The sequence below is a fragment of the Pseudopipra pipra genome, chromosome 2, assembly GCF_036250125.1.
Source record: "Pseudopipra pipra isolate bDixPip1 chromosome 2, bDixPip1.hap1, whole genome shotgun sequence".
In the NCBI taxonomy this organism is placed as follows: Eukaryota; Metazoa; Chordata; class Aves; order Passeriformes; family Pipridae; genus Pseudopipra; species Pseudopipra pipra.
In genome coordinates, this window is record NC_087550.1 from 89,282,104 (window position 1) to 89,309,699 (window position 27,596).

Consider the following 27,596-nt stretch of genomic DNA (forward strand, 5'->3'; position numbering starts at 1 on the left):
GATGTTCCTTACTGTGTGTACTGATGGTCTGCAAGCAGGGAGCAAAAATTTTACACAGCAAGTATTTCCTGCCTAGTAGTTAGGTATTAGACAAGTAGGACTACCGTGCTGTTCGACTAAATGCTGCTTCTAGAAGCAGAGTGAACCCTGAAGTTGCCGAATTGATGTTTCCCTATCTCTGCTTTTTATCTGAGGACTTTTTCTGTGTTACTATTTTTCCTCTGTCATGCTTGAATGCCTAAGTATTAAGATGTCAGTAACTTCTTTTGATTTGGGTTTTCAGTTTTGGTGTCTCACATGCTTTAGTGTGCATGCTTTGGAAGTCAGCTTTACCTAAATATATACAACCTTTCCCCAGAGTAACCTAACATGTTGTGTTTAGAGGATGTTGAACCTGCCACTGAATGCAGATGGTTACGCCAGACTTTTTTTCCAAGTCTCTCACATCAGGAAATGAGGAAGACCTTGATGTTGATGAAACTTCACAAACCTGAGCAAAGAGTAGTTTGTGAACTTTTTAAGATAGGGGTCTGATCTGACACTGACTGGTTGACCAAAGCATTGTGAGATGTCATTGTTGCAGGTGGGTTTTTTTTAGCTTTTTTGCATCTTCTGGGTCATATGAGAAACGCAACCCCCAGACCACTTCAAAGGAAGCGCTGTACCCAGAACTGGGGAGAGCAAGGGTGTGACATTAATAAGATTTTTGCATACTGGAGTAGGATTGGTACATCTTTGTGTATTGATGTGGAGTTGCTGCATGCTGACAATAGAGTCCCAGGAACACTGGAAGGGACAAATGTTATTCATAACTCTGCCAGGGGAAAAAAAAGTAAGAGTTTGAATAACCACAGAATAAAATCTTTCCCTCAGAGACTTAATGTAGCTGATGATGCAGAAAACTGGTTTTTCAGCACCTTCTTTGTTCAGTTTAGCTTCAGTGAAGCAGTTTCCTTCACTAAAAACTATTCCTGATTCACCAGGGAATTTTAGAGCTGTTCTCAAGAAGCTTTCACCTGACTAGACCAGGCAAAGCTGTCACTTGTTTTCAAGCAGAATGTTTCAAAGCAGTCTCTGTCATCTGAGTGTCCCTTCTTTGTCCTCCCCAGCCAGAACATTTATTGCAATATAATGGTACTAAAATGGAATAATTTGCAATTAACGGAAAAACTATGCTAGTGGTAAAAGATATCTGATTGATTTGAACTATGAGATGCCACCTCTGATAGATATTTAAGGTAATTACTACAGTCATTTGCATGTTCTGCTCTCTTCAGTGGGAGGTGTCTCAGGATTAAGCAGTGTATTTTGCTATGCAGATATGAACTGCACAAGCCAGATAAAGAGTTTCCAGTAAGGTCTGGTACAAGCTAAGTGGAGAAATCAGTGCAAAAGACCCAGCCACAGAGAACAAGCCACTTCTCTGCTTTCTGAATTTTCCAGATGGTAGGTCAAATTTTTATATTATCATTTAACCAAAAATAATTGTAGGATTTGACAAAAAAGTTTTTATTCAGTTCACTTATGTGCTTCTTTATCTCAAAAAATAATACTTGATTAGAATAGTGGATATGCTTCCATGATAGACAATGTTGGGACCAAAATAAAGATTTATTTTATAGTGAAGTGTATTTAGGAATGGATTTGGCCTCAGTTTTCTGGCATACAGTTTTACTAATAAGTGAGAGACACAGAAAATCTTTACTGAGCAATTGACTTATCAGAGTTTAATATATTTATGTACTTTCTTCAAAATAGTTTTAAGAATGCTGTGTATATCAATTCTAACATTTCCATATTTTGATATTGAAATTCCTAAATTTTACATTGTAACTAGTGTAGTTCTTAACTCTTGTGAATGTTAGTTCTGGAATAAGTACAGTTTTACTGTTGCTATTTTAACAGCCCATTTTCAGTCAGAATGGATTTTCTGGTTTGTTAAAAGAATGAAAATAACTTTCAAAAGGTATGTGGCTTTTATATCTTAGTAAACAAATCTCACACAACTTCTCTTTCATGGTATGTTTACATTGTAAAATCTGTTAAGCTTTTTAAAGTAGAAATTGCAATAACGTTTCCAAGTTTTGTTAGCATGCAAAGTATGGTGCCTTTATAATGTTTGTCACTTTTATAAACAGTACTATAAACATTTTGCTGCCAAATACAATTTTGGAAAGAAAATCAGAAATATATTACTGAGACAGCTGCCTTTGGAGAAACAACGGGTTAAGCCCTATAGAGTACTGCTTCTGCAACGTACATAGTGGGATCCCAGTTCTTTCACCTTCCTTTGATATTGAATCATTAGAAGCCAGGTTTTGACATACTCAGGTAGTTATCCCAAGTTTTGGATCTAGTGCTTTTTCAACATCACACTGAAATTTTTATTCTGAGCTATAGGAAGAAAGAAATTTATGGAAAATGTCTCTGTATTTTTTTTCCCTCTTAATATTAGCAATCTAAATTTATGGTATACTGAGGACCCAAAAATATATTATGCGAGTTTCACATTAGACAAATGTAATAAAACAAATGTTATAAATGAAACTACAAAAGCAGAAAATGCATAATTACTTCCAGAAATTATGGCCTTTGTTTCTCAGTGCTTCAAGCTATGGAAACTTCTTTTGACTATGGGACATGAGGTGTCTTACTGCCTTTGTTTTGTGCCTCAGAATACTCTTTTCATTTGACCTAAGGATCATGGACATATGGATGCCTTAATTTTGCTTTGTGCAGAGTAATGCCACAAGCTGTAAGGCACTATAGAACCAGTTCATCTCTTGATATTTTCTGTCTAGAACTGTAAACTCTGCTTCAGTTTACAGTTAATTACAGTTACTTCAGGTAATTTGATGTTTGCTGCTGACTTTGGAAAATGCAAACAGAATCACATTGTTCTTTTAATTGCCTGATCTCTTTGTATTTTTAGGGAACATTCCTCTTTAATTAGAGCCTCATATACTGTCTGTATTTGTACACACAAACCCTAAACTCTACTTAAACTTCTGCCAGTACAAGGTAGCTTAAAAATGGAGGGAAAATCAATAAAGAATCATCAAACTGGGGAGAATCCCAGCTCAAATATTTTACACTCTTTTGGTGCAGGCTGGTAGCAAGTATGGAGATAAAAAATTATAAATTTCTTACTCCTGAATCATTCTGGTACTTGTTAGAAAAGTTTTTGAGAGCAAGTAATTGGCTCCCTTCCTGGACAAAGCTGTATCTCAAAAACAGAGAAAGCACAGCTCCTCATAAGTTTCTCTTAATCACCAGCTTTCCATTTCTAGGGCTGCAACAGCACTGGCAATAAGGGACTCTCCAATATCTCTGCTAATGGTATTACTTGTGGCCAAATGCATAATAGACACATACAAATAAAATATCAAATGAGAAAGGACCTCCAAACTTAGACCTCCAAAGAGAGAGACCTCCAAAGTCTCCAAACTTAGCCTATGAAACTGATTTTCCTTCAAAAATCAATTGTTTTACTTTTTGTCATCTTGCTGAGGTATCAGTTGCTTAAACAAAATAGCTCTAAAAAATAGTAGGGCAGTCAGCATAACTGCTGGTATACCTTGTTGGGAGCAAATCAGTTCCTGGAACAGAACCAAACACTTGCTGGGAAAAGGCTCTCAGCAGAGAAGGAATAGTCAGGGTATTTTTGGTCCATGGTAGTGTTAGAAATAATGCTCTGAGTTTTGTTGTGTGCTGTTTTGTGACCCTCTCCTGAGGGTTTGTCCTGACCCAGGTCACTCATGAACCCTGTTCTGGGCCAGCTTGTTAAGTTCTTCCAGGGCAAAAGTCCTGATGTTTGTTATGTTCAAAAGTATCCTCTAAAAATCTATTCACCTGACCTAAAGTTTCCTTAGAATTAATTAAGTCAATAGACTTCCACTTGCATGTGGTGCTTTTGTCCTGCTCTAATGAAAGCAAATAGCACTCCTCACACACATTGGCTGTTCACTTGCTTTCTGTAAAAGACATTGCATCAGCCCTGCTGTGACATTAATGCTGAGACTGCTTTTTTTGGTCTAAACCTCATCTTTCCTGTGATTTGTGAATATCCCTGCACAATACCTACACTGAAATTCTCACACTTTTCTCTTCCAATACTAAGTTTTGTTATTATTTTTCACAGTTTTAGAATAGCCCTATGGATGTTATTAAACCTTCTAAAAGAAGAAACTTTCCAAATCAATAAAAAGCTGGTGACATTTGTGAAAGCTCAAAATTGAATCTGTTATGAATTTCAGACTTGGCAAAAATGTAGGCCTTGATAAGGTCTGTCAATGTTTATTTAGTTTGGAAATCTTTGGCATTGAAATAAAATTTCCTTGCCATAAGTGTGATGATGGTACTTACGTTTCTTGCCTGTTTTTCACTACTTCTGCTCACTCTCTGCAAGATTAATTATAATTAATTTCTAACTTGATTTCTCCTGAAAGCTTGCCAATTATCTGTAGTACCGTGGGAGTGCTTCTTACTCATACATGATAATAGAATCCACCACTCTGTGATCTGCAGTGAAGGACAGCATTCAAGGGAAGGGTTTATTAATGGTAAGTAGAATGCTTACAGCTACGTAGTATAGCTGGATTGCATGCCTACTGTCTCCTGAGGTATTCCTGGATTAGATCAACCTAATGTCCATGATCAAATGATCAGTTTTTGTAATAAAGTGGTTTGCTGTGGAGTTCTTGAGCCACATCATGAGATGGGAATTACAAGAAAGTCTTTATCAGTTAGACACAGATGAAAAGATCAGTGAAGGATGGGATTTGCCCTACTGCTGTTACATAAGTATAATATATGTTCCTTTACCTACCTTTCCAGTCCATTTTTTCAGTTCCCTTTCAGGTTAGCATTTTTGATGGCACTCACCTGGTTTTGTTCTTACTGCTGAACACTTACCTAGAGGAGCTGTCACTGAAAACACCTCCATTTCCTTAGAAAGCCAAAAAGGTGTTGTGCACCTAAGTAGTTGATTGGATGTAACCTTCCTTCAAAGCCAGGGTATATATTTTCTAACCCAGGATATGTTCTTTTCTAAGTTGAGGTATAATTTTTCTGCACTTGACTATGAAGAGAATGCCACTGTACATTTAGCTTCCTTAAAAAGAAAGAAGCAACCAAGTGAAAAGAGGCTTCTGCCTGAGGCCTACCATGGCAGAGTAATTCCCTGACCCCTAAAGTAAGTCATAACAGTAGTTCCAATGGAACATCAGCTATTGCACTGATAATAGAACAAAGAACATCTCCTCAAAGTTTCAAAACCACACATACAGATACACTGTACAGAGCAGCTCACATGATGCAGTTTATCACTGGATGATAACATTTTCTGTTAGTTGATGTACATCAGTACAGTATTTTTGATGCAGTCAGAGTATATTCTAAGATACCAATGTTTTTCTTTTTGGTTTAGAAATATGATGGGGTATGCAGATTTGATCTTCCTATCTACCTTCCTCTCGATTTCCATGACAACTGAACCATGTAAGTCACATTTTAAAAATACTTTCTGATGAAGTTCGTTGTGTAGAAATGTGTAGGCTGTTTCCAAATTGGTAGTTTTAGTTTTAAACCTAAAATTACTGAGTTTATCTCAAGCTGCAAATCATGATTTAAAAACTTGGTGTGTTTTCTCTGTATACTAAAAAACAGCAAGTACTGTCCGTTTCTACAACATCAAGTCTAGGTTCTACTCTGCCACTTGACATCTCTGCAAACAGAAAGAAAAGGGTCTTTTTGAAAGAACTTGAGAGTAGCTGTTGCTCAAGGTCCCAGCCAGGCAATGTCTCCAAGAGCATGCTTAGATTGCCCTGAACAGGACCTGTGCATATGCACTCTGCTGAATCAGGGTTGTAAGTGGGTGCTCTGCTCAATAAAAATGCTCTTTAATGTCCCAGATTTGGGGGTATTAACTGAAAAATGCAATTTAACAACAACATTTCTCTGCATATGAGGGATGTTCAGAACAGTAAGCTCTTTCTGGTGGGTCAGCTCTTCTGACTCATCTGTGTATTGCTGTCCAGTGACATAGTGTTACCCAGCACTCATGTACTTCCATTCTCTAGCTGAGATGCTTATTTTTCTGAAAAATTTTGTATGATATGATCTCTAAATATTTCCCCATATTGTCAATTTTACAATATAAATGCTAAGATTCAAACAAATTAGATTTATTAAGATGCCAAATCCTGCTGAAGAATTTACCAAAATAATTTTCACTGAAGTAATTGAGTTTAGATGAGGCCTCTCTTTTTCCATGTCTTCCCTCTCCCTACTAATTTCCCCCAGAGAAAGCTGTATTTCCAATGTGTTTCACTTTTGGTGGGACAATGTTACCTTTTCTGACCCCCTTGATATGTCCCCACTGTCTTTGCAAGGCTGATGGGTGGGAATGCTGTTAAAATGATGAGGTTGGGGGTATTCATACCTGATGTGGCTAATTTAGGTGCCTGAATTAGTAAGCAAGACAATACCTAATATCAGTGGAGATGGACTGCTTCTTTAGAAAGAACCAAAGCAGAAGAATTCACCATGTAGAGAGGCTCACCATCTGATTTGTGCACCTATGTGTCTAAAGCCAAGTGGTGGCAATACTCTCACAAAGTGTCAATTTTGATAGATACTCTCTATTTTGGTTACCTATTTGGTTGTTTACTTTCATTTTCATGTTCCCTTATCTACTGCAGTTCCTCTGCCAAGCTCCATCCTTATCCCATCACTATCCATGCTCATTTCCTCATCTTTCTCTTCTCAACATGCAATATAACTTTCAGATTAGTATTTCTTTTTTCAGTAGGTGTTTCACTGTTCAGGTGCCTGAGCACTCAAATGTTTGTCAAAATTGCTTGATTCAAGTTTCTCTGGATCAGTTTCAGTACTAAAAAATAGAAGTATATGCAGTTAAAAAATTATTAAAGAATGTAGTGTTTTACTCCCAACTTGTTCCTCTTTTTTCTTATGTGTGAGCATGTGTGGTTTATTGTCCTAAACTTATTATTTGTCTCTTATATATTTCTAGCATCTTTTCACTGTCCCACCTTCTCATCAAATTCTTCCTTTCAGTCTGTTATATTTCTTTCATTTTTCCCCCCCACATTTTCATGAACTTCAGAGAGAAGCTCTACTTTTGTGTTTTTTTGTTTGGTTGGGTTTTTTTTCCCTAAGGATCTAATCTATAGGCTTCCTCCATCTATGATTCTTTTCTTACATGAAAAAAAAAAAAATTTCCTTTTTCTGCCTTAAAAAGCCAGAACAAAACCACTTATGTATTGTATAAATAATTATTCATGACATTGAGGTAAGGAAAGCTAACTTCATAGTGCAGCATTAAAGCCAGTATTTTTCTTTGTGTTTTAATTCCTCTTTTGAATAAAAACAGTATTTCAGGCTAAGATTTACATAAGAAGTTCATTGTAAGAAATCACTATTTTTTCAACTAAATCCTCATATTTTTTAGCATGTGTCTGCTTAGAATCTAGAGATTTGTTTGTTTGTTTCAGTCTCATAGATGAATTACTATTTTTGGAAAAAAAATGGCTCCATAATTGAAGAAAAACAAAATCGAAAGAAAAAAATCTGGTGAGAAAAAGCTTTCAATGTGTCATCTCTGAAAGCCCAAGGAAGGCAGAGGGACATGACTGGCCTGCTGATTCAGGAATGTCAAGTTCTCCTCTGTCTCAGTGGGGCAAAGGTTTAATTAATCTAAGATTTTAATCTTTTGTTCATTTACAGTTGATCCAATGGAAGGTGAGGCTTTAGTTATAAAATGTCCCAAACGGAGTTCATCTGTGAAAGTCACCTGGTATCACATGGATACTAACAAAATAATTCCTGCAGAAGAGGAGGGATCACGAATATTTTCTTTAGAACGATTTCTTTGGTTTCTGCCAACTTCTAGAGAGGATTCCGGAAACTACACTTGTGTAACACATCTGTAAGTGCCACATTGAAAAATGAAAGGTGGCATACACGTTTTATTAACATCTTCTAATTATTATGTGGGGAAATGATGCCTTTTTCCCCATAACTTTTCGTAAGTTTTCATCCTGCAATTGCTATTTTTATAATGGATCATTAAAATCAATCTGTCACTGAAGTAAAATAATCATCCATAGGTTTATAGAACAAGACTCACATTTTTAAAAAATATTTAATAAATTCTGTATCTAAATACTATAATTGACATACCTTTATTCCATTTTTAAAGTTCAACAAATCGCACAAAGTCATTCAACGTGAGTGTGCAAGTGCATTCATACAAGCAAGGAGTATGTTTCCCAAGTCAGATTCGTTACCCAAATGACACTAAAAGAGGAAAAATTGTTTGTCCTACCATTGATAACTATAAGAATGCTACTATCGTCCAGTGGTATAAGGTAAATAAACCCCCCGAGAGTGCCAGTGTAGATCAGAATACTGTGAAAAGCTACTTGCAACCAAATAAATTTTTCTTTTCCAGGACTGCAAACCTCTTCAGGGACAGAGATACTTCAAGCAAGAAAAATACATTTATATTGAGAACCCAACAAGGGAGGATGATGGTTATTATACTTGTCAGTTTATTTATACTCATAAAGGAAATGTGTTTAATGCATCAGCAACAAGAATTTTCATAAGTGAGGGTAAGGCAGTCATTTTGTAGCTTGCTAAGATAAAAAAGACTAATGTCAACTTAGAGCAAAGGAAACCCCTTTTTTACATTAAAGAGAAAAGGACTTTCAGTTGGTTTATTTATCTTCTTAATTAAGCTTTAGATCAGCCTTTTAAGGTGAATTTTGTGGATGAAAATCCAAATGGACCAAGATGGGGTAAAGTCAGGCCTGGTCACATTCAGCTTTTTACTGGGGACTCTGATTATGTTCTGTGGTTCACAGAGCTGTCTGGTAGCACTTATTTCTGAAATGAAGGATCTCCTCAGAGGGATACCACAATGCTCTGCTTTCTATTTGTTTGAGAGGAATAGAATTTGTAGCTAGTGAGGATCATCTGGTGATCATTATATCACTGATGTGTTGATAACCTATAACACAATGCCTTTTGGTCCATCTTGATTATCTAACATTTATTTGATAGTAGGTTTGAAAAAATCTTTAGATTTGTCTTGGATGAGACAAAATGAACAAGATATATATAGAGACAGAAAACAAGTGGAGCTCAGCAATTACTTTGTGATTTTGAACATGGCCAACATGACTGAGGCATGTAGACTTTAAGGTGCCTCTAGGATGCAGTCTTCTCAGGGAGGATTTGTATTTGGATGTGGTCAGGGAATAGCACACAGACATCAGCACTTTCATGTTGCATCAACTTGCAAAACTTCAAAATGCATTTTCAGTTCTGCAACCAGATCAGTAGCAAAACAGTCAGAAAGACCTTTTATTGAGGGGTGGTGGAGGGTTTGAGCTTGGCTTGTGCCAAGCTTTGTGCTTGGTTTGGCTTGAGCTTGGCTTTTGTTGTTCTTTTGTTTAGTTTTGGGTTTGGTTTTTTTTTTCAAAGACAAGTAATGTTCATTTGCTGTGGGGAGGCACCCAGCTTGTGGGCAGAATGCAGATTTGGAGCATAGGAGCCTTGTAGTTTTTGCTGCTGTGCCCACATCTCAGTAGCAGAGTTTGTTCTAATTATTCTGAGCTGGACAAAAGGCAGATTTGAGCTGAGACCTAGTACAGTAACTTAGACAGTCTGGTGCCTTTCCTCCTATGCTGTGTAATACCATGTTGGTCTTCATGACACTTCTCCGCCTAACAATTTTTGTTTGAATGTACTTCCATCAAAACTTCTCTAACTGGCCAGGAATATTGTTCTGCCTGGGTTATAATAAAAATGTCTGGGTTTTATTTGGCATAAAATCATTCAAATTTACAAAAGCCTGTGTTACATTCAGGCAGATTTTGAAGTCAATCTGATTTTCTTTTGAAATCTTTGCAGAAAGAAGAGATTGGAACATAACGTGAAATATGAGCCGGGTCTGTCATGTCTGCTCCAGTTTTTGCTAAATTCAAAGTCTTTAATGAAAACTTCTTTGAGGTTTTATCAGACTTTAAAATTAGTATGCTGATGAGTGGAGCTGTTAAGTTTTGTTAATAATACTGAATTATTATGTACATTCCTGTTGCCTTGCAAATCCATACTGATCCAGAGGACCTTCTGCCTCTGAATGCTGGCAGCTAAGAACTTAGCATATTCAGCTAGCTAGAGCTACTGGCTCTGTCCACACTTCTATTTTATCAGATCCAGTTAATGAAAATTAGAAACAGTTAGGATGGGTAAAGAGAACTGCTTTTCTGGTAGTCTGGGAAGCAGAGGCATAAATGAGTCCTGCAGATTTTTTTAGGGTATATAGGTTATATGGGTTTCACGGATGTGCCTTGAGTTGGAAAAGTTTAATGAGGAAAACAATAGCAAGCAATGCATTTGCAGTGGGAAATATGAGGCAGTATAAAAGGCAAGAAAAGAAGAAAAATGCATGAAGAGAAAAAATTCTGAAATATCTGAATGCCTAATTCAAATGGCTGGATGTAATTTGGACATGTCCACAGCAATTATTAGTGAGAATAAAAACCAAATATGTCAAAGAAAAAATAGTATTTCTTCTGGAAGATAATTATAGGAAATGGCATAAAGTTGTACTAAGGGAGGTTTAGATTGGATATAAGAAAAATTTTTCACTGAAAGGGTAGTCAGGCATTGGAATAGACTGCCCAGGGAAATGATGGAATCACCATTCCTGGAACTATTCAAAAGGCAGGTAGATGTGGCACTTGGACTTCACTTGGTGAACACAGCAGTGCTGGGTTAATGGTTGGACTTGATCTTTTCATAACTTTAAGATTTTATGACTGCAGCATTCTGTGATGAGGAATGCTCACTGTCATGTAGACTGATGTAAAGGGAAGCAGTTGTGTGCAGCAACAAGAGATGCACAGGCAGCACAGAGTCTTCAGAAGATGGGGGAAACAGAAGAACATGGGCAGGCAGCTGTGGGCTAGAGGGTTACCAGTTCAGATACTGCAAAGAAGTATATATTAGCTTTTTCATATAGTGGATATGAGTAATTTCTCCATTGTTGGAAGGAATCTCTGTATCTCTTGAAAAAAAAAAAAAAGTAGCTGAGAAAACAAAGCCTATAACTACATTTGATTTTTTTCCCCACTCAGCAGCTAAAACAGTACTTCAGAAACTAAGTTTTTTCCTTGTTCTTTATGTAGAAACTTAACAATTAAATAAATGAGTAGAAAATACTGAAACTATTAGCATCTACTTACTCCCCAGAAATATTTGGTTATAGGATTAAAACCAGATTTTTCCAACAGGCATGTGAAACACTGTTAGTTTGTAATTCTGTTTTGTGATCATAAAATATTAACTGTACAGATTACAGATGTCATCTTACAAAATGCATTTTCACAACTTTCTAAGATGTACTTTCTTTTCCTCTTTTATTTCTAAAGCAAAACACTCACCTCTACCTCCTCAGATCTTATTTCCAAAGAATAAAGAAGTAATAGAAGTGGAGCTTGGTGAGTACAAACTTCAAATTGTTTTTAAATTAACATTTTGTTATGGCCTAGCAAATATGGGGATCTTCCAGAAGATTTTTATTTTTCATTACAGTTTTGGATCAAAATGTTTACGAGATTTAATTCACTGCTAGCACAGTTGTGTGAAGTTAGAGATAACTGATGGGTTTTTTAGGTATGAAGTGTAGTTTAAGGGGATTTAAATAAGCTCTTCTACTCTCACTGGGATAGACTAGTATTAGTCACACAGTGAATCATTACGTCTCAGCTGAAGGGGTGACAGCTTCCATCCACTTCAAAGAGGACTTTAGCTAAATCCCTTGAAACTGCTTGATGGTACCCCTTAAAATGGAAAGCTGGACTGTTCTTGCAATTAGACCTACTCCATGTTACTTTCAGTCCCCACATGGAGACAGTGTCTCTGTCTCTGTTGAGGAGTGAAGGAGAGGAAGGGGCTGGTCGCTGGCCCTGGGGCTGAGGAACACTGCCTCTCTCATGTCCGTGTTTTTGTTAAATTTCATTTAAATTTCATTTTGTTAAATTTTGTTAAATTTCATTTTACTAATTATTTTTGAGTCTTTTCTATGCATCATTTTGTCAGCAGTAGTTCAGAAAAATATGTCAAAATCATTAAGACAAAACTCACAAGTCATATGAAGATTTGTAGAAAAAGATGTTATGAGGAAAATAAAATTACATTTTTCATCAAGGAATGTTTACATCTCTCTGTGTCTTGATTAGGTGCTGCTTTGTCTCTGAAATGTCAGGCCCTCCTGGGGATTAAGAAACAGCCAATGTCTGCTGTCATCTGGGATGTGAATAACATCCCAGCAAAACACTACAATTTTACAAGATTTCATGAAGAAACACATTCGTAAGTGCATATAACACAGAATAATCTTTCCTCTATGCAAACTGTGCCTAGCCACTAAAACCAATGGTACCAGCTCTTTCTCTCTCTGTTAGTTTTGAAGGACATGCGCAAGCATACTATGAAGAGACCACTTTGAATATAACTGAAGTAAAAACGGAGGATCTGCAGTCAAATTTCACATGTATAGCATTGAATGCAATGCACAACACAAGAGTCACAGTGACGTTACAACTCAGAACACAATTTGAGGGTAAGATATTTCATTTTGATTTTTACATTTTGAACTCAGTTCGAAATATGTTGGTGAGTTTATTGTTCTGGTTGGTAAGAAAGTTTCTGCTAGTAAGAAAAACAGCCTGCTTCTTTCCCACATATTCAAGCCAGTGGCAAAATTCTCATGGCTGAAAGTCCTTGGGGTAAATTCTGTTGTGTGCGTGGGGCATTATTCAAACAGTATCAGCAAGAGATGAAATATACAGAACAGAGCGTGACTGTATCAGCCCTGTGATAAGAATATCCTGTTTCTAGGTTATTTCTCCACTGTGACAAACCGTTGCTTCTAGTGTGAAACCATGGCAGAAAATAGGCAAACTTTAAAAATAAGAGTTTCAGCTGCTGGTTTGCCAGTTGATTTGCCTTCTTTCCCATACTGCATCCACTGTAGTGCCTTTTTTTTGACTGAATGTTAAGTGGTGTGACTAACTTCTTTGGAGTCTCTTTATCTTCTCTCTCTGAGAGAGATTCGCTCTGTGCCACACAGAGGCATCAGTAGCACTTCCAAGGCTTTCCCTTGGTTTTGTTTCAGGAGTACCTGAACCAGAAGAAAAATCCAAGGCAGTAAATGGTGGGGACGGGAATGATCCTTAGCTCATATGGGAATTTTTTTTTTTTTTTTAACAGGGATAGGCAGATCCCTAAGCACTGTTACCAGCACTCGTAGGTTAGATTCCTATGGCAGAAAATGCTATTTTGTCTGTGAAGGCACAAGGAGAAGCTGCTGTCAATGGTTTCCTTTCTTATCCCTTCAGATATGCTGAACCACCAAGAATCACAGAATGGTTTGGGCTGGAAGGGACTTTTAAAGATCATCTAGTTCCAACCTCCCTGCCACAGGCAGGGACATCTTTCACTAGACCAAGTTGTTCAAAGCTCCACCAGGGATGGGACATCCACAGCTTCTTTGGGCAACCTGTTCCAGTGCCTCACCACACTCTGAGTAAAGAAATTCTTCCTAATATCTAATCTAAACCTGCTCTCTTTTGTTGAGGACCTTGAGAATAAATGTCAAGGCCTTAAACAGGGATTATTTTTAGATAAGTGAATGGTGGGAAGAGTAAAGTCAAGTGCATTGTGATCACAGGGTGTGTACAGATCCATGTTCTGCAGTATTCTTGACTGCCCATAACTTTCTACAGGATCATGGCTTCCAGGACTAGACATTTTTCCTTGCCGTAGCCAAGGCTAGAAGGCATGTAGGTGAATTATAACAGCAGCATAGCACCACATCCTTCCAGAGGAAGGTGGCAGATGTTTTGGTTAGATAAGTGAGCGTGAGCGTAGCATCACTCAAGGAAGCTGGAAGCACACCAGCTCTGCACTGCAGTATTTGAGCGTGGGAGTGTATTTGCAATGAAAGGGAAGGAAACTGACTAACAGGTTCTGCTCACTCTAGTTCAGCAATGCAACTTCTTTATTGGTCCTGTATTACAGACTAGTTGAAGGAAAGAGTGTAACATATTCTGTATTCATCCAGTGAATCATTTAATCTGCCTTCTATTGTAGACAAATCTTATTTTGTTTTTTATCCATAAGTCTTCAGTAAATGTTCTCGAAAGCTCTTGACTGTGATCCCCCTTTTGCTGCTGCCCTTTTTGTGTGGATACCTGTTCCTTTCTCCTTGTTGCTGCTGTTGACAAGCTGTCTGCTTCTGCTCCTCAGCACTGTTGGTGTAAGCAATGATGCGTCCAGAAGTAGCTGTGCTCTGCTTTAGTTTTCTTCACGCACTCCTCACACAGCTGAGCAATATTTATGCTAGAACAATGACAGCTTCCCTCTGAAGATAATAAAAATGCTGACATTTGACAGTCTCTGCAGCTGTGTTCTCGCCTCCATTAGGAGGTGCTAATGTCCCTGCATCTTTCAGCTGCTGTTGCTGCTGCTACATTTAGAGGTTGCTTCTCCTTCTGCTGTGGAAGATTTCTCAATTTTTTTCTTATTCAACCCTTGCCTAGACTTTGATCACTCGTAGTCAATATGGAACCCATCTTCCACACTATTTCCCATCCTTTCTGTCCCTTCTTTGGCTGAAGCTGTTTGGTATCTTCTGACTCCCTCACCAACACTTCATGAGTCATAATACCTCTTCACATCCCATTTCCTACAGATCTTTCAGTACTGTATCTCCCTTTTTAATGCCACAGATGGTGAGCATCCCAGATTTTACATTCTCTTTCTGCCATGAGACATGTCTTCTCATATGCTCTGAAATTGTCTGTGTCACTGCAGTAGTGTGCCTCTGGTCACTAAAGCTAATAAATTTGTGACAACTTTTAATTCCCTTTTCTTCCACATTTCATGGCAAAGACAAATCTAGTCTTGCTGCACACCTGGCAAGAGACAGCAACTCTACCTGCCAGACTACTCTCAGTTGCTCTCTGCAGTTGCTTGGTATCTCTTACGCTGAAAGATGCCACCGCTCAAGAACGAGGAAATTAATCATCTACACTGTTCACGTCAGTTCAGGTCATTGATAACTGCAATGGATGAATGCTCACAAAAGTATCTCTGCTGGTGGAGGGAGGGAAGCTGTTAGCTCCTGAGACAGAGGCAATGACAAGTAATTGCAGAAACAGTGAATGTGTTATCTCCTTCTACCAGCAAGGACAGGAACATCCCTTCAGCATCTCTTTTAACCTGCCTGCTAGGGAACATATGGACTTTCTAAATACCTTTCAACTCCTTCCCTCTTTATTAATATATAAGCTGTCACTGCTTTTTAGTTCATTATCTTGATTCAGGGCTTGTTAAATAACTGGAGGTGGCTTTTCATGTGTCTGACCTACAAGCATCATCTTATTTCTCCCTGAGCATTCCTCGGTTCTTATTCAGGAGGAAGTATAAAATGCCCAGAGGACCACAAATCATTCTAGCATGAACCCTCTTCTCTGGAAAACACTATAAATTCCAGTCATTCAAAGCAGAGATAAAGGTCAGCCCAAAGCATCAGCTCTGTTCTTCCTCAAAGATACTTAATGCTGAACCTAACCTTTTGACTCATATTTGGTGGACTGATGTGGACAGGAATTCCAGACTCAGATCTCTGCCTTTACTGTCTGGAAGTGCATCCGTCTTAAAAGTCAGAGAAGTTAGAAAAAACTGCTCTGGAGTTCATCAGGAAATCCTTCAAAAGTTGTTTTCTGGCTTGTTTTCTCTGGCCTCTCCAATATTGTTTCTTGTGAGCTGATAGTTCTGTATTCCCATTGCTCTTGAACATAAATAAATAGAAGACAGCCTACTCATGAACTGTCTTCCACTAAATGATGCAGCAAAGTCAAATGGAACAACAGGATCTATTCGACTTTGTTCAGGGACTTGTGGCACTTGCTCCCATTGTCCTGAAGAGAGCTGATTTATTCCAGAGAAATGAGAGTCCTGCTGGGAATTGAACTTCCTCTTCCAGGAAGACCTCTGTGGAATTCTTGTCTGATGCTTTACAAGTTGCATAAGCACAGGAAATGTATCACTTCTTTTCCAGCCTTGGTCTAATCAGTACAAAACCAAACAAACAGTTTTTTAGGTTCATAATTGCAGAAGTTGTTGTTGGAACCTGTTTCTTCTATAGATGCTTATAGAGACATGCATTACAACAGTAATAGTAATGTTGTGATAGGCACTGTCAACAAATGAATCAATAAGAAACAGTGTCAAGTTCTGATGCTTGGGTCGTCCTCACCAGGCAGTGTCAGGAGTTTCCTCATTTTGTGAGTGTGTGTGTAATTGACCAGGAAAATGGATCAAATCATAAAATTTGAAGGTGTGGACAAAGACAAGATTCCTTCATAGGTATCATGTGGCACTGTGAAAAATACAAAACGGTCAAACTTCACCATAAAAGGAACTGTTTTCTTACTCACTTCAATCTTATCAGAAGGTGTTTTCCTCAAATCTAGTTCTGGTGAGGTAAGCTTCATCACAAGCCTGATGTTTCCTTCTCCCTTTAAATGGCAAAGAAAAAATGTAAAGAGTGTGAAAATAGTGATAGATTTACCTCACATCCCACTCTGGTAGGAAGGGAAAATGTACTTCTAAATTCTTCATTTCTATACCTTTTCAGCAGAATTTCTCTGGCACTAATATTTTTACATTTCCTCTATAAGTACAACTCAAGACACTGTAATTTCAGTGATCTGAACCACAGACAGTCCCCAGAGCAGTTATATCATTACAACTATAGGATGGTGAGTTGTCCTGTTAGGCACAAATAATTATGTAAAGACAGTGGACTGTGAATGGAAATCTCTTAATGGATTTAGTTGTGAGAGAAAAAATGTATGCAGGACTGCTCTGAGTCTACATGTTACAACCAAGTGGAGAAGACTTTGGTATCCTTTTCATTGGCTTAGGAACAGATTTCTACTATGAAATACTTGCCATTAATCTTCCCTGCAATGGAATAATGAATCCTTTTTGTGTAATTGCTGTAGAAAGCTTTTGATATTTTAATTTCAATCTTGGCCATCTGGAATTGATAGTTTTTTCAATACTGAATCCTGGTGAATTCTGTACATCCAGGACATAGGTCAAGAGTATCTTCTTCAGCTTTGTGACTGTAATAGTCTGTAGATTAAAATTCTGTCTTTCTAGTTTGAAGTGAGTATGAAATGACCTTGCTTCTACCTCACCTTGTCTCCTGCTATAGCAGAACTAGATGTTATCTAGAGGATGCACATATCTAGATTGACTTCTGCTCCATGAATCACAGAACATGAGGAAAAATGGACTGTTGCAAAAATGTGTCTAACTGGGTTATGATAGAAATGCAGCTCTCTTCTAGAAGAATGTTAATCACAATCATGTCCTCGACTAGTACAGGGTTGGTGATTGCCTTCTTTATAGAATCATAAATTTATAGAATGGTTTAGGTTGGAATGGACTTTTAAAGGTTATCTAGGCCTAACACCTCAGCCATTGGAAGGACACCTTCCACAGTTTCTCTGGGCAATGTGTTCCAGTGTTTTACCACCCTAAATGTAAAAAATTTCTTCCTTATATCTAGTCTGAATCTATCCTTGATAAGTCTTCATCTCTAAGATGAAGGTGGCGAGATTCAAGAGCTCTTCAATGAGGGAAGCTGGAACTAAAGTGGGTGGCTACTTTCTTTCCCATTTTTTCTTACTCATCATTGCTATTTTATGCTCCTTGACCCTCTTTAGAGGAAAAGGTAGGAGAGAACATCATCTGACTTTAGCATAGTTTATTTTATTTTTACGAGCAAGACATGTTCTGTTTTCCTGCTTGTTTGGTGTACTTAGTTCTTACATCGAAGATTTCATTACAGGCACATCATGCTTCCTTGTACCCTGTTTGTGCAATCATGCCAGAAGCCTTGTCCTTTTGTGGACAATTAACGGTTTTCAGGTATAGGCTTAGATGTCTTAAAAAATGTTTGAACATTGTTCCTGGTTGTGTTATTAACACTTTTACAAAGTTACAAAATACTTAAACGTCATTGTCATCTGTGGTATTTAGTATAAGTAGGTCTGGATTCAACAAAGGAAATGCTAATTATCTACTCTTAATATGCTTCTAGTTTAGGGGTCTCTGTTATCTCTGTTTTGAGCTCCTTAAAGCTATAACAGAAGGCTAAATTTTCAGCACACAGGTTAACTTCTCTATGGCTAACAATATATCCCTCTACTTTGCAGTGGTTCTTTGTAATGTCCTCTTGATCGCAGGATCTCTAGTTCTGCTAGTTGCAATAGCAGTCTCGGTTATACTTTATCAGTCCTTCCGAGTTGATATCGTCCTATTGTATCGGGAGATATTTCAGCCCTACTCCGTCAAGGACGGTGAGTAAGATTTGAGAAACAAAGTTTAAAAAAAGGAAATGAGAAATCATACAGAAATTAATTTATTTGATATTTGATTGCTAACTCATATGACACCTTAGACTGATCCTTTGCTTTCTTAAGCCTTTAGTTAAGAGAAATTATACATAGCTCTGGAAACGCTTTACATTCCCTTGTTTTCTGGGTTCTGTAGTGATATATTACATAAAAGAGTGATTCAATCCTGGTTTCATAGTTTTTTAAAATGCAAGTATTTGCCAGAAAACATTGAATGACTTTGACCATCCAATTTATGGTGCTATTAACTGTACTCATTATGTGTTCTCTAAAGCAGAGGAACAAACCTGCTGGCTAATGTGTTAAAGACATGTGTTAGAGCAACACAATTTTTATAAGCCAAAAAGAAAGATAAGAATATTGTGTAAGACATTTTTGGGAGGAATACATCCCATCCAGTATTATAGGTGGACTTCAGCTCAAGATCAAGACATCTAAATTTAGTTGCATGCAATGAAGGTGCACACACACAAGTTTTCATCAATGGCCAAGAACACTGGAGACCTGTGCTGTGTTCAGCTGTCTAGCTGTAAGCAGATAGTCTGTTGGAGCTACCTTAGGACTTAAATAAGACTTGAAGCCCTCTGCAGTGGCAGCTGAAGGGCAGGCAGGGCTTAATGACATGATGTGGAACATGTTTTTAAGAGACCAAATCCAGTTCCTTACCAACAAAATCAACAGAGCTAACCAGGCACTGGGATCTTGCACCTGTGATCTAAATACTTCCAGGGACAGTGACTCCACCAACACCCTGGGCAGTCCATTCCAGTATCTAATTACCTTTTCTGTGAAGAAATTCTTCCTAATATGCAACCTAAACCTCCCATGGTATAGCTTAAGACTATGTCCTCTTGTCCTATTGCGGGTTGCCTGGGAGAAGAGACTGACCCCCACCTGGCTAAAACCTCCTTTCAGGTAGCTGTAGAGAGCGATATAAGGTCACCCCTGAGCCTCCTCCTCTCCAGGCTAAACAACCCCAACTCCCTCAGCTGCTCCTCATAGGATCTATTGTTAGGACAGTTTGAGCAAGAACCTCAGACAGGAACAAAAGAAAGGATCTCCACTGGAAAGAAAGAAATTAAACATTTGGGATTAGAATAAAAATGCTGTAATGGAAAATGTATTTGAGAGAAATAAATATTTAAATAAATAAATAAACAAGAACTAAATAAATATTTAACTTTGTACTTGATTCTGACTACAAGACTTCTGAATGGAGCTTTTCACTCAGAAGTATGATATCTTGTGGTAAGTATGATGAGTAATATCTTCAAGATGGAAGAATTTAAGTCCTGAGAGACAAAGTCTATTAACAGCCCATTGTATCACTGAAATAACAAATGCTGAGCTTCATCTCTATTTCGTGCTAATATGCGTTGCTCAATTGAAATCTTACTCTATATACCCTGGGATTCATCCTTCACAATACAAAGTTCAGGTTCTCCAAAGGTACAAACACACAGGACATAACAACTGAGCATGGAAAACAAATGTGCACAGTCTCTAATTTCCAAACATGCACCCGATGATATACATTATTCAGATAGGCAGGAGCTTCCTCTTAGATCTATTTCAAAGACTGATATTTTTATTTCTCTCCTAGTTTTTGCAATAGACAGCTCTAATTCATGCCAACACAATACAGTTTCCTCTTGTTTTGCCTTACAGATGGGAAGATATATGATGCATATGTTATCTACCCCAAAACCCACACCAATGAAGCTAATTTTGTGGAATACTTTGTTTATCAAATCATGCCAGATATTCTAGAAAATAAATGTGGATATAAATTGTGTATTTATGGGAGAGATATATATCCTGGAGAAGGTAAGTTTCAGGTCTGATAATGCACTAAATGACTTGTCAAGCATGAGCAAACTGTGGTTCTAGTCTCTTTTAGGTGTCTGGGAGGTCACTTTAAATTCCTGAGCTTGATGTTCATCTCTTCAGCAGCTGTGTGTTTGCTCTTTCAGGCAGGGTGACACAAAGGCACCCCGTGCTTACCAGTGTGCTAAGAAAAGCAAGCTACAGGGAAGGGGCACAAATTGTTTATCATCTTGAAATATGCAGGGAATGTGACCCCAACTGTGACTCTTTCAAACATACACCTGCTCTTTGGATAGTGTAACTGCACAGCCATTGTCTGGGCAAAGCTACAACGGAACCACTTGAGAGTAGGATTGGCTGTCTCAATACAAGGAAGATGAGAAAACCACAAACTGAGTTGAGGAAGTACCTTTGCTGTTATCACTCAGGGGTTTTCAACCTGTTATGAGGGCGTTAGAGTCACAGGAAGTTCAGCTTCTATTCACTGACATGACCTACTTTCTGTTCACACAATTCCCAGCATTGATTTAGAAGAGAGTTGGTATGCTTTATTTCCACTTGTCTTACAGGATGAAATCATGTTAATTAAACTGTGCTAATTTCCATATAGACACCTTTACACTATCTTGTATGACTGCTGTCACCTAATTGCTATCTGCTCTCCTCCAGAGCTGATTTGTCTGTTTATCTTGTGCTCTGGTTATTCTGTGGAGCAGATCTTCTCTCCCTGTCAGTAAGCAGGCACGAAGCCTAAGCTGGCATATTTTCTGTTACACATTTCTGAAGTCATCTGCAGTGGGCCAGGTGTCATTCATCTGTCCTGAGCTGAGACTGGGATCTTTGATGTTCTTCTCTGCTGGAGAGTTGTGAAAGGGCTGCCTGGCCTTGAGAAAAAACTCTGCAACACGAATGTAAAAAAAAGCTGCAAAAGTTGCTGAGCCAGATCATTCCCAGATCCAACACAAGGAGATAAGAATAGCTCACAAAACTGTCAATGATAAAAACTTACACCACCTCTTCAGGAGATTGGGGACAGTTTAATATTTTCCTTCTGAGATACTACTCTAAAACTGTGGTTTATGGATGGAAATCATGAATAAAACTGAGCATGGCATACAACTGAGGTTAAAACTGTGGAACTTACAAGGGCTCTAAGAAGTTGGATGAAAACAAACACATTTTCACTTAGTGAAGGCATGAATGGAAGCCTGTAACCCAGAAGTGACAGACAGAAGACTCACCAAGCCAGCCTGGGACAGTGAGTAACTTTTGTTTGACTTGTTTGGTCTGATTTAATCAAAAATCTAAAAATGCCACAAGTGTTGACCATTGTTCTTCTTTTTCTCTTCCTGCCTACTTTTCCAGCCTTTGCCTTTTCTCTTTCTTATCCACTTTGATGCCCAAAGAATGTTTTCACTTGAGTGGAAAAGCTGTTTCTAATCAACCTGCCACTGAGAGCACTTAAAAGTTCTCTGCTTCCAGGAAGATGGACTTTACACATATGCTCCCCACTCTTGTTTATCTTTTGATCTTGAGCCTTTCATTATCTGGTTTCCAAATCCAAAACCTTACAATTAAAACATTCTAAGCAAAGATAAACAGGAAATGCCTCTTTGAGTTATTGTGATCCTTCCTGAAGACGCATCATAGTTTTTCATATTTTTCATTGTAAAACTCCATGTATTTCTAGGAAAAAAAAATAAAATTGCAGTGAGTATATAAAACGGAATTAGTTTTCCAAGAAATGCTTATGATTCTTGGTTTCAGAGTAAAACTTTGTTACTTGAAACTTGTGTTCTTCCAGTAAAAGGGAAAGTTATACAGAATGATTCAAGTGATAAACAGCACTGCATAGCTGTTGGACTCCTATTATGCTTCCTTAAACTAACATTCTTTTTGTTTCCTGGTCTTACCAATTAATGGCATTTTCTACAACCTAGCAGTGACCTGAAGAGTTGCAAATGCAAATACTAGCCAACAAACCAGGAGTTTTCACCAACATTACCTCTACTCCATTATTCTCATGATCTCATTTTCCTGCCAATTGCATCCTTTGCTGCAGAATCTAGCAAAGCACTGCTGGAGCCACTGTATCTGTAATACAAGAAACCATGATCAAATATCAGAGGAATGACTGTACTTCACTGGAGCAATGTTCTGTGTAGCCAAGTGTTCTATCTTCAGCTGTGGCCATGGGCAAAGGACTGGAAAAGGCTTTGAGAACAAGATAAGCTTATGTTATACTTCCACTAACATACTCTCCTAGCTGGACTTCAGATGCTTGATTTTTTTTCTGTAACAGTTGTGATGTATTTTTCTCTCACAATATTTTCTGTCAGTTTCTGAACACACATAAACTTCTAAAATTCATAGAACAGGCTGCAATGAATCCTTCGGTTAAAGTATTTGCATCATGCAGCCCCGTCTTTCCTCTTGCCACAAGTATAACATCAGAAATCCAAATGGAGAAATTAATATCTCCTCAGGTCCATGGTCTTTCAGTCCTGAGCACAATGGACTGCACCTCAAAACTGAGAAAGGTTTTGGTTTTTTTTAGTTGTTGTTATTATGGGAACTAAACCTATGGCAGTAACTCCTTAGCTTCATTTTTCTCACCTTCCAAGGTATCTATTCTCCTAACAACAGTGTCATGGTTTGAGATAGTCCCAAAATCCAATCCCTTAGCTCCATCCCCCCTCCCACATCTCAACCTAATGTGAGATGGGTTTTTTCCAGACAAAACACGCTAGACCCAAAGTGGGGGAAAGGGAATATATTACAATGACTGTACAAATAAATACCATATCACATTATACACACGATCACAAACTATCTCTACCATGACATATAGTATTTACAGTGGATCAGGTCTCCTCTCCCCTCCAAATAAAAGTCCAGGAGGGAAAGAAGGACAGATCCCTTCCAGTCTCTGAGCAGCAGCATCTTCTGAGGCAGCAGGTTGTCTGTCTTCTCCACATGCAGCAGCTGATAGCTGGCTTTCTGCCAGCACCCACAAGGGAGGTATCCAAGCCTCTCTCTTGGCCCCATCGCCTCCAACCGAGGGGTCTTCCGTGGGCTTCGTAACCCCAGACAAGGTCGTATCACCATGTCATATCACGAAGACACAGGGGGGTCTTTGTGACGGTCTGGTATCACCAGGAGACTCAGCTCCTTGCTTGCAGGGCCTCTGTGCCCTGTCTCTCAGGCTGCCACCGTGGCAGCAGTGCAAGGGGGGGGAGCCAAGGTCAACTCCCCCACATTCCATCTGGCCGTCCCGGTCCAGCTCCTGGGACGCCTCCTGAGCTTCTTAGCTCCTCTCTCTCCGGTGCTGCATGTCTAAAACTCTTCTCCTAAATAGGAGTCCATGTCCCTCTTCTCCAAGAGGGTCTCCAAGGGAGTTTTGGGGGATCTGTGGTACAGTCTTACCCCCAAGAACTCTGTAGCTCTCAGCTGCTGGCTCTCCTTTTCCTGGCTCTCCTTCCAGGAGTCCTTTTTCTCTACGGTGCTGCATGTTGCTTCTGCTGCTCCCCCGGTTCAGGTCCTTATCTCCTGGCTCTCTGCCACCGTTTTCTCTGATCAGTCCCGGCTGCTGCTCTGTGCTCATGGAGAAAAACATCTCCCAGCATAACTACAGGCACCTAGCCCAGCTTTATGCTGTTCCAGGTCCCCGCAGCCCCCCCAGCCAGGGGCTGGGAGGGGGCCAGAGGCCCCAAGGGGCACAGAGCCCCTACCTCGTGGCTCACAACATGGCCACCACTTCTACAACCACCAAAACTACAACTCATCTCTTCCGGTCTGGTTGTGATATGTTTACACTTTTGCAGGAGCACCCATTGGGCAGAACTTCAAAACTTCTAGGGGTTTCCACCCCTTGGGGTCTACCACTTTTCTTAGCTTCTGGGGGAAAACAAAGTCCAAACCACTACAAACAGGAAAACTTAATGAAAAAGAAGAAAATGAAAAGAGCCTGAAGTGGTGAACATCATAGAAAGGCAAATTGTTTTCACAAAATGGTCCCAGAGCCAAGAAAGAGAATGAAGTCATTGAAAGAGTTTTCTTCCTGAAAAAGTAAGGAGCTGAAAAAGCTGGGCCTCTCTGAGACTGAGAAGATCCTTGCAGCGGGCTGGCAGCCCCCAGCAAAGGAAAAGAGGATGCGTATGGAGCTGGCTGGTGATGTCTGCTTATCAGTTGGCTTCTTAAATAATCGTTACATTGAATTTCTTCATCTGGGCTCCCACTTCCTTTCTTTTGGCCCAGCATCATATGCTCCCACCAAAACAACTCCAGCTTTCATTCTACAGACCACAGAAATCTCTTATAACTGAGATGAGAGTTTCACTGGACAAGCAGTCTTCCTCCCATAGACATCCCAGCAGGTCATTGAGAAAAAGCAGCTCCTGGAGGCTTGATGTGGAGCTTTCCAAGCTGATCCAGAATTTTCTCCCATAGCATGCTGGCTCTGGAGTTTCCTAGGTTCACCACGTCCGACATCATAGTCACAGTTCCACTGATCAGGTCTGTCTAACATGGTAGTGGGAAATTTAAACACCCTCAGTTGTGCTGTCATACAAATGCCCTGCAAGTCTGGATCCACCCCTGCAAGGTGAACACCAACCCGACGCAGAGATTAGTGTATAATTTAGCATGCTATAACTCAGGAGAATTAACACTCTCCCTGCCTGCAAAGAAGCCTCTTAGAAGCAAGTCACCCCAAAGTCTCCAAATTACTAGTTTTCACTGGTAAGTATTACAAGATCAGTCTCTAAAGCATTGAACTTAATAGAACATGATTCCTTACATGGATACTGTTTACCAAGCACAAATTTGATGTAATCCAAATCTACAGAACTTGACTCTAGGTCATTAGACTATAATTCCTAAAACTTCTTAAGAGCAGTGAAAATATTAATGTTACAACCAAAGAAAACATTTGAAAGGAAAGTTTTGTGTTTTGGGGTTTTTTGCTTGTTTTGCTTTTCTCTTCCCCCTGCTTCCCCCTTTGGTTGGTTGTTGGGGGTTTTTTGGGGGGGGGGCAAGACCTTCTTCTAATAAATAAACTGTACCAGACTGAAGTGAGATGGAAGTTATTTTTGGTTAAAAAGCAATGAAAATGAAGTGCCCAAACACAAAAGGGTTCTAAAAGAAATATCAGGGTCTCATAACTTTCTTGTACATTGCTAGATACAGCCAGTGCAATTGAGAAGAGGATGCAGAAGAGCAGACGGCTGATCATCCTTCTAACACACCAGCTGATTAATTGTAAGGAACCTACTTATGATCAACACATTGCTTTATACAATGCCCTCATTCAAAATGACACAAAGGTGATCCTTCTGGAAATGGAGAGAATTGGGACTTATGGGAAGCTTCAGGAATCTCTTAGGTTTCTTATTAAGCAGCAAGGTACCATCAAATGGAAAGAGCAGCACACTGCACACCCACAGTCACCCAATTCTAAGTTCTGGAAACAGGTGAGGTACCATATGCCACTGACACTCAAATCCTCACACTCAGCTAACACTGGGTGAACAGCCTGTGGAAATACTGCTGGACTCTCAGAATGGGCTACATGCCTGCAACTCTTTTTCCTTTCAGAAGGTACATGATTTTACAATCTGGAAGTCTGGCCGTGTTTTTTGAACTTTTTTTGAGCTTTTTTCAGTCCTTCAACTGAATAAATATAAGGTAAATCAATAGAAGATGTCTAGGGAACTGAGACAAGTTTTTATAGGTATGAGAGTTCTGTGAAGAACTAATTCTAGATCATGTGGAGTATTTTGCATGAAGCTAAATGTACCTATATTCTTTCTATATATAGTTGTACATATAACAGAAAGTTATTATTGTGAATAGGTGAATGCCTTCCAGGTTTACTTCACCTTTCTAATGCAGTTGATCAAACCTAAATGCTTTCTGTATTATTTGACTAGAAAGTATAATGTGTATTATGCCACTAGAAAGTATAATGTTATGCTTTTGTTACCTTTTTTTTGCCACATTTCTTTTTGATTCAATAGTGATACTCAAACAATGAAATTTTAGTTTTCCTTAGTATGGATGCCTCACTAAAGGCTCTTTTGAGACTGATGTGAATACAGCATTAAAAAAATGCAGTGTTAAGGGAAATAAATACACTGATATATATTTATATGCAATTTTTTATATTGTATATATATATTAAAATCAATTTCACGCAAAGAGGAAATTTAAAATCTTTCAAATACAGTAGGCCATGCTGTTACTGCTATTATTACTCTTGGGAACACGATGTGACTCTTGGGGATGGTCCTGTGCAGGGTCAGGATTTGAATTTGATGATGCTTGTGGGTCCCTTCCAATTCAGCATATTCTGTGACTCTGTGATTCTATGATCTCCATATGGAAATAACATTTTAAAATTTAGGGTGGTGTTTTGGACACTGATAGCATTCCTTCAAGGTACTGAGAAAATAGACTGTATTTTTAATAACAAGAAATATCCACTTTTTTTCCTCCCTGCTTTGAGCTCATGTCTAGTTATACTTTCTTCTGATAGCGAATATCCTCAGATTCAAAGATCAGAGCCAAATCTCCTCCTACTTCATGGGAGTATGAACAAAATGTGTTCTAGTAAAGATATCCCTGCGAACTTTAATCTTTTTAGCTTTTTAAAACCAGGAAATTTCTTACTGTCAAAGAAAGCTTTGTTTTCAGCTTCAGATTTGCTACAGAACAAACTTAAAAAGTGAAAATTTGATGCAGAACATCTGTTGTTACCAAGTCCAGGATTACAGAACAGGCAAGTTCTTTCCTTTTACTGTAAGTTTTTACTGAATGGGGATCTTCAGACTTATGGATAGGTATTTGTAGTAGAAAAAATGTGCATGCAATAAATGTACAGATATTTTTCAACATTATAATAAAAGATCTATGGCAAATTAAACAGTTTTTCACTGATGAGTTATATTTTCAACTGTTCTGTCATTGAACAGAAGTGTCATTGTCACTTCACCACAAGTATAAAGCATCTAATGTTGCATTTTGTTATTGCCTCGTTAGATTGTGTGCAGTGTGGGGTCCTGTTCCTAAAGATCCCCTCTGGACAAACCTTACTGTCTCTGTGGAAGCTCCACAAAAAGGATTCATGCCGGTGTAGGAGACTTGGTTTATTCCTACAGTACCATTTCTTCCCACAGAAAGAATACTAAGGCATGTGTAACAGCAGGAAAGCCTGTTGCTATACGTTATGAAGATTTTTCA

At 38.6% G+C, this 27,596-nt stretch overlaps 1 protein-coding gene across 1 annotated transcript; it reads left to right on the forward strand.

Annotated features, from left to right (window-relative positions):
• Positions 1-997: 997 nt before the first annotated feature.
• Positions 998-27,279, forward strand: IL1RL1 (interleukin 1 receptor like 1). Its single transcript, XM_064646347.1, has 13 exons — positions 998-1,446; positions 1,906-1,966; positions 4,449-4,562; positions 5,429-5,499; positions 7,747-7,948; positions 8,222-8,390; positions 8,474-8,636; positions 11,463-11,531; positions 12,273-12,405; positions 12,498-12,655; positions 18,330-18,473; positions 20,199-20,357; positions 25,539-27,279. Exons 4-13 carry the CDS (start codon positions 5,433-5,435, stop codon positions 25,883-25,885), a joined length of 1,611 nt encoding a protein of 536 aa, XP_064502417.1. The 5' UTR covers positions 998-1,446; positions 1,906-1,966; positions 4,449-4,562; positions 5,429-5,432; the 3' UTR covers positions 25,886-27,279.
• Positions 27,280-27,596: the final 317 nt, after the last annotated feature.

Excerpts from the sequence above, each read along its gene's own strand:
- IL1RL1 (XM_064646347.1), top strand. The coding sequence starts at position 5,433 with ATGATGGGGTATGCAGATTTGATCTTCCTATCTACCTTCCTCTCGATT. Across the intron at positions 12,656-18,329 it reads ACTCAGAACACAATTTGAGG|TGGTTCTTTGTAATGTCCTC; the intron begins GTAAGATATTTC and ends TCTACTTTGCAG. Across the intron at positions 18,474-20,198 it reads GCCCTACTCCGTCAAGGACG|ATGGGAAGATATATGATGCA; the intron begins GTGAGTAAGATT and ends TTTGCCTTACAG.